Genomic DNA, 7,936 nt, shown 5'->3' on the forward strand with positions numbered 1-7,936 from the left:
TGAATGGCAAATTGACACCGTGAATAACTCCAATGAGAGACTCCGGCCAGATGAGTGGACTCTTCAAGGTGATTCAGACAATTCCTCAGTGTTTTAACCACTACGCTCCATACTTAGTCAACTGGATTCCCAAGGGCTCTATACCAGGTCTGTTTTCGCAACCTACACTAAATATCTTAAGCAAAAACAGTGGATCTACAAGCTATTATTGCTGAATGTTCCCCTTGAACAGGGATACTATAGGATTTATGAGGTTAAATTGCTGAAATATTATTTTGTCTGCAGTGTACAAAAACAGGCGGGTTCTAAACTAAAGCTTAATTTATACTTTGTCGTACGGCACAGACTCTCGCCTTGTGAACTTGTAGATCTGCTATTTTAGGCGTGCGACATAAATGAAACATATAGTGCAAAAGTGCTGCTGCGTCATGGTGTTGTCCCTTGCCCGTGCAGACGTTAGGCCCGAATCGCCCGATATTTTTGTGTGGTCATATCCATTGTATTTCAGAGCTACATCATTGTCTCCCAGCTATCAACTTAGCTTAGCAGAACTGATTAAAATGGAAGAGCAAGGTTAACAGGACATCTGTTTGGAAATCTGGACTGAGATTACCCAGCCTCATCTCACACAGTCAGAGCTGCAAATGATGCTATTAAGACTATAAGTAATGCTGCCTCATGGCCTTATTCAACCTTTATGTAACTTTTGTGTTCGCAGACAGACACATAGACACGCACATGACAGATGAATGCACATATACCACCATTATCCTTCACATTCGGGGAACTAATGAAAAACACTTAGAAATAGCTGTGTTCTTCACCAAATGCGAAATTCAATTGAAATTCCGCTCATTTTCTCGATTGTGTCCTTTCACCCAGATATTCTGAGATGAACCTGAGATGCAAAGAGCAATTTGTTCATTCCATTTCAGGGGAGTTGAGTCTTACAAATCGACATTCTTGGGCCCTACCTTGAACAGAGCGAACTATATCTCTTGTTGTTGCCATGACCACCGAGAATCCATTTACCACATCACTCTTTTGTTGAACCTAAATCTCCCGTTAATTTAAGAACATGTCCTTATTAGACCTGTTCAGCCATATTGGCTTTCACCTTAACCAAACTGCAAAATCACTTGCATGATAACGTGAATATATTTATATCAAGAACAAACATTGACCAGCCATAAACATTTGGAAGGGGACTTTAAAAACCTTAAAAACGTCACAGGCTGGCCACAAAGATCCACATTGAAGCCATGCCGTTCTTGAGATCCACATGATTTGATTTACGTGAATAGGTCACTTGATGCTTTGAGTTAAGCATCAAGTGTTTTCACAATTTTCCACACTGAAAACAAACAAAACAGACTGTTAAAATAGAAACAAAATATCAAATGAACGGAGAAATCTATTCACCTTATTCTTCGCCATTGGGCGGCGCCATTGAGGGCGGCGCCATTGAGTTTTTCTCTGTGTGCTGCTTCATTCAATATCTGCTCACTTCCGCCCTAGTAGGCTACTGCAGGTGTAATGCAGGTCATCAGCAGTGCAGCCAGATTTTGGCCAGGTCTATGAAAACAAGCTTAAAAGAAGCGACTAGTTTTACCACATTACCTCAGCTATTTGGAAATAGCAGATCTACAAGCTCAAAACGCGTTGTGAAAATCTGCTATTTTCCACACAAAAACAAGAATTTGCTTTATATTAATATACTTTTGAACATTTTTAACAACACAAATCCTGTATCGGGGTCTCTGGCACAACATGTTTTCAGATGGCGTTACGCGGACAAAAACTTTAACCTTGACATGAAAAAAAACAACATGATCTGGGGGTAAAAGCCCAAATAAGCAACTTTAGAAACAAGCCCAAACAACCCACAACTACCAATATATACAAGCAGAAAAGCAATCCCAAATCGCTTATAATAACCAGACATGGAAAGCCCCCCCCCCCCCCCCCCCCCCCGCCCACACACTAAACGGTGGCCAGGAATAAGGTGAATACCAGATATTAAAGTACAAACTTTTATTCTAAATGGAAAACCTATTGGTCTTTAAACACACACCCACACACACACACACGCACGGCACGCACACATCTAAATAAATAAATATATTGATCAACACAATCACTTCAATAAAATTGCCACGGCCCGCCTTGCTTAACCATCTTTATGTTCTGAGATGTTTTCCGAACATCTCAGAACCTGCAGGGTATCTCTATAAGTGGCTCTGATTTTGTGAATTACCACTTTCCCACGCTCTACCACCTCCTGGCCTGGCGCCTCACTATGCTGACAGAAACCGTGTATGATAGATGTTCCGAGATCAGACTCCATAAAAGTCCCATAAACTCTTACAGACTGATGTTTAAGGCTAATGCCTCAGAATGGTGTAAAATGTCTAGCTAAATCAATATTATTATGCATATATGATGCTGTACAAGTGCCTCATAAGCACTTACATGTCCTTTAAAAATGTGTATGTCCCACACCATCAATTACCTTTACAGTCTACCCGAATATTACGTTTAAACGACATTAAAGTGTGAATGAACTCTATACTGTAGGTTATTAAAGCTTTATGAAGCTGGAGTAATGAATGCAACGATCTCTCTCTCTCTCTCTCTCTCTCTCTCTCTCTCTCTCTCTCTCTCTCTCTCTCTCTCTCTCTCTCTCTCTCTCTCTCTCTCTCTCTCTCTCTCTCTCTCTCTCTCTCTCTCTCTCTCTCTCTCTCTCTCTCTCTCTCTGTGTGTGTGTGTCTGTGTGCGTGCGTGCGTGCATGCGTTTGTGCGTGTGCGTGTGTGTACGTGACACTGTCTCAATCCTCCTTTTTTTGCCGAGAACTTCAATCAGACATTCTCTCTGAGCAGTATGCTTCCAATCCCAGGAAACAGCTGGCCTTGCATTTAGAACACACAGAGATTAGACGGTAGATTTATTTAAATGCTCAAATCCAGAGTCAAACTAGACAGCAAAGCACTTGCAATGCTACAGTAAGATCACGTCGATGCCGCAGTAAAGATTAAAACATATGTATTCGCTCGGACTGGCCCAGAGGCCCGAGCACCTAGACTACAATGTAGCCTGACAGCATGTCGCGGGTTCGAGTCCCGTTTCCAAAGGCCTTTGCTGCGCTGCATTCCCCATCGCTCTCCCCTGTTTCCTGTCTAACACACTTCACTTCACGATCAATAAAGGCATAAAAAGCCCAAAAATAAATCTAAAATATGTATATGTTTATTCATGTTCTTATCTTTGTAATGATTTGAGCTTTATAAGCCTGCTGTTGGAGTCATACTAACAGCTAAAACCTGTGAGGAGATTATGGAAAGGTACCAAACAATCTATTAAACTATTCTGTGTAGTACCATCCTTCATCTGTCATCTCATTTGTTAAGCATGCTTTATGTTCCAAATTGATCTTATTTGCTGTGTCATGATAATGCAAGACAAACACCATTATCTCTGTGACTTCCCAAAACAGCAATCAGCAGACTGGATGAGTGAAGATGTGTGCGGTGTGCCTGTCACACCATGTAATGAGTGTAAGCTGAGAATTAAAACTGCCTTTTCCAAAGGCCTCCAGCTCTCATTGGCTAGCATGAGGGACTGATTTGCATATGGTGGGAGTGTCCTGAGCCAGCAGTGGGATGAATGACTTGTTCAGTTCAGATGGCAATAAGGCAAAGCACTCAGCAGAGGTCTGCGCTGCTCAGCCCTCAAAATGCCTGAGCGACTTAAGACTTCTCTGTCCTGGCTATAGAAACAACAATTGTTGGACAAGAATACAAATATGTTCAAAATCAAAGCCCCGGGCCTTAGAAAGAGAGGCACTGCATGGGTAAGTGTCGTTATTATTCAAGTCTAAACAGATACAACTTTAGAGAGGAAAAATAAGGCTGCCTTGTTTTAAAAAATACGTTTATGGTTTAAAGATTTGAATGTTAAGTGTTAAATGCATTCACTTTTCTCATCCTTGTTTAACAATTATACATTATACTGTTGAACTCCTTTACTAGATGTATCTTTAATAATGTTTTTTTCTTCCAGGGTTTGTGCATCCTCTTGCTTTGCACCAACCCTCCTTTCTGTTTAGCAAATTTCAACCAAGCAAAGGAGCTCATCTATAAGCTAAAAGAGGGATTACCCCGGGGGACACTCATAGGGGCCATCGGAGTAGACTTACATTTGGATTTCACCGCCGACCCCCCCTTTGTGTTCAGCCTGCCTCAAAAGAAGGTCAGTGAACAGTATGTGAACCTAAGCAGTACCACGGGGGAGCTTCACACATCTGACGCAGCGATTGACAGGGAGACCCTGTGTCCCGACACCTCAAAGCATCAAGGATGCGTCCTCTCGCTGGACGTGTTTGTGTTGCCTCAGCAGTACTTTCAGCTCGTCAAAGTCAAGATTTCTATTGAGGATGTAAACGACAACAGGCCCAGGTTCCCCGTGGAGGAGATCTGCGTGTCTGTCCCAGAAAACGCACCCGTGTACGCTCGCTATGCGGTGGAGCAGTCTGCCGTGGACGCCGACGTGGGGCTTCATGGAGTGCAGACCTATTGGCTGGTTAATGACTTTGGAGTGTTCACGCTGGATGTGGAGGAGAACGAGGGGGGCGAGTTGACACCCTTCCTCATCGTGATGGAAGCGCTGGACAGAGAGGCGCAGGACGAGTACGTCACCGATATCATTGCAGAGGATGGCGGGACCCCCCCACTTCTGGGAACGGCCACCCTGAAGATACTTATCGCCGACGTGAACGACAACTGCCCCCAGTTCACGGAGTCACAGATTAATGTCACTCTCCTTGGCAATGCTACCAAAGGAGCACATTTGGCTCGCCTGCATGCTTTTGACCCCGACCTCGGCGCTAATGCCCAGATCAACTATGCTTACAGTGAACGTGTGCCAAGGGACACCAGGAGCTTGTTCCATTTGGACAAAGTCACAGGGTTGATTAAGCTTGCGGGGAAAACAGACTCAGCAACCAGCAAGTTCTACAAGCTCACCGTACTTGCCAACGGCCCTGGTTGCATCCCCGCCGTCGCCACGGTTACCATTCATGTCATCAAAGTGGTCACGGGCCCCCCCGTGGTCACGCCGCGCTACATTGCGGTGGAAAAAGACGGGACAGTGTCGATGAAGGAGTCAGAGCCGGCGTTTTCTCCGATAGCCTTTTTTACTGTGAAAAACACAGACGTCAAACAAAAGGTTGACTGCCATTTGGAAGGCTCCGGCCCTTTCAGGTTAACCCCTTACAAGCTGTTCAAGAACGAGTACCTGCTGGAGACCACTGAGCCGTTGGACTATGAGCAGACACAGGAGTATGAGCTGATTGTAGTAGCCAGAAACGCACAAGGGCTGGTCATGAAGCTCTCCCTTAAGGTCCAGGTGCTGGACGAAAACGACAACGCACCGATGTTTCAGCAGTCTCTGGTGGAAGTATCTATAGAGGAGAATAACGCCCCGAACACCTTTCTGGCTCAATTGCAAGCCACAGACCCGGACAGCGGAAGACGCGGGGAAGTCAGCTACCACCTGCGGAGCGACACCCCTGGCTTATTTCTGATCGACCGCGCGACCGGCGTCCTGTCCGTGGCCGCGTCGCTGGACCGGGAGGAGAAGGAGACGTACCGCTTCGTGGTGAGGGCGATGGACCACGGGACGCCCAGGAAGGAGTCCGTCGCCACCGTGGTGTTGACGGTGCGAGACCGCAACGACAACAGCCCGCGCTTCATCGACAAAGACTTCACCTTCTTCGTGCCGGAGAACTTCCCCGGGTTCGGGGAGATCGGGGTCCTGTCCGTGACGGACGCCGACGCCGGGGAGAACGGCTGGGTGGCCCTCTCCATCCTCAACGGCAGCGACGTCTTCATGATAGACACGGGCCGCGGCGCGCTGAGGGCCAAGACGCCGCTGGACCGCGAGCAGCAGGGCACCTACCAGCTCTGGGTGGAGGCGGCCGACGGCGGCGAGCCCGCCCTCTCCTGCGTCGCCATGGTGACCGTGCTGCTGCTGGACGTGAACGACAACCCGCCGATCGTCCTGTTCCCGCAGTCCAACCAGTCGTACATGCTGGTGCTGCCCAGCACGCTCCCCGGGACGTCCGTCACGGAGGTGTACGCCGTGGACAGGGACACGGGCATGAACGCCGTCATCGCCTACAGCATCATCAACAGGAAGGGCCAGGGCGAGCCGGGTTCGTTCGACATCGACCCGGAGACGGGCAACATCACCCTAAAGAGGGAGCTCAGCAACAGAGGTCTCTATAGCCTGCTGGTTAAGGTCAGTGACCACGGGCAGCCGGAACCCCTCCATTCGACGGTCGTGGTCAACCTCTTTGTCAACGAGACCGTCAGCAACGAGAGTTACATCCAGAGTCTGCTGACCAGAGAGTCGGACATCGAGGTGGAGGAGAAGCCCTGGTACGTCGGGCAGATGACCGAGGGGCCTGAGAGCTATGAGCTGTTCCCCTGCCAGCCTGTGTTGGTCGCCCTCTCGGCCACGTGTCTGGGGCTGTTGTTCGTAGTGATCGCGTTGACGTCTTACATCTGTTGTAACAGGGTGCAAAAACACAGAAAGAAAAGACCGGAGGTGGAAATGCCCTTAAAAATGAATGGCGACTCGATGCAAGTTGTGGACAGAAAGCTCAGGCAGATCTCGAGCATCTGACACTTAACCCTCATTAAGACCGGGAACGCATCTGTGTGTCATTTTTTATTTTATTTCTTTGGGCTATTCAAAAATAGCAGATTTACAAGCTCATAGCGCGGCACCGAGTGCCGCGCGATGAGCTTGTAGATCTGCTATTTTTGAAAATTTGTGGCAAAATCTTGGATTATATATTTTTAAAGCGAACATTTGTAAAATATTTAGTTCCAGGAACCCCCAGAAGCAAAGATTTGAGTTACAAATGTCCGCCAAAAAAAAGAAACAAAATTCAAATATTTGCACAACTTTTCATGATTTTTCAAAAATAGCAGATCTACAAGCTCATCGGTGCCGCGCTATGAGCTTGTATATTTGCTATTTTTGAATAGCCCAGTGAAATCTAAAAATGACACACAGATGCGTTCCCGGTCTTAAAGAGTTAATATAACACTCACACACACACTGTTTACATGAATGTTTACAACACTCATTGCAATGAGTCTTACATGAAGTTGCTCTTTTTGCCTTTGATAATAGGATTGTTATTATTGCAGCACAATGTTTTATAATTTAAGCTCAACGTGACAATCTGCCAACAGTAGGATTTTCTTTATATTATATATTATGGGTACATAATCAGCAGTCCTTATTCCATCCATCATCATTTACGATAGCAATAAGGACCAGTAAAACCAATGTGGATCAACAGCCTAATTGCATAGTGCTAAGAGCAACTTGATGAAGATATCTCAGTATAAGGTATTTTGTAAATATTGTATGAAATGTTTTATAGATTTATATAAAATCATTACCTTGGCATGTCAAAGGGAAACAAACATTAATCTAACACGCAAATGTATTTGTGATACGCTTGTAACACATTGCATGGGTCTTTAAATAATTGAATAGAATACGTTTTCACCCGGACATGCAGTACAGTATCTTAACTGCAGTATTTATTAACCCAAAAGTGGGCTCCAGACCATGCTGACAGTGTCAAGAATGTGCCCCCATAAAAAAGTCTTCTGAGCTCTTTGATGTTATTCTGAACCCGTTTCACCTGAAGCACATTTTAGTACTAGGACTGTCACCCATAAATTCCACTTGTTTTACACATTAGTGGAGGAATGAAAAACACATTTAAACCAAAAGGTTTGGGGGGGGCTTTTTTTTTTTATGAAATACTAGATATTTAGGCTCTGTGCAAAACCTGCTGAGAAACAACATTATATTCCAGTCATGTTCGGGAAGATATGTCAGTGCATTTCAAGT

General features: G+C 45.6%; 1 protein-coding gene across 2 annotated transcripts in view; it reads left to right on the top strand.

Annotated features, from left to right (window-relative positions):
* The first annotated feature begins 3,694 nt into the window (after positions 1-3,694).
* The window catches only part of pcdh20 (protocadherin 20), a 221,721-nt gene continuing 217,479 nt past the window's right edge, over positions 3,695-7,936 (top strand). The window contains exons 1-2 of one of the 2 annotated variants that reach the window (XR_014601305.1): positions 3,695-3,851; positions 4,061-7,012. Coding sequence is in view for 1 of the 2 variants with exons in the window: in XM_084064521.1 (XP_083920647.1) it covers positions 3,804-3,851; positions 4,061-6,685 (2,673 nt within the window). In the remaining variant the exon portion in view is untranslated. Of the gene's footprint in view, positions 3,852-4,060 lie in introns of both variants that reach the window. The other variant, XM_084064521.1, reaches the window with a different exon arrangement.

The sequence above is a fragment of the Gymnoscopelus microlampas genome (genome assembly GCF_963454915.1).
Source record: "Gymnoscopelus microlampas genome assembly, chromosome: 1".
NCBI lineage: Eukaryota > Metazoa > Chordata > Actinopteri > Myctophiformes > Myctophidae > Gymnoscopelus > Gymnoscopelus microlampas.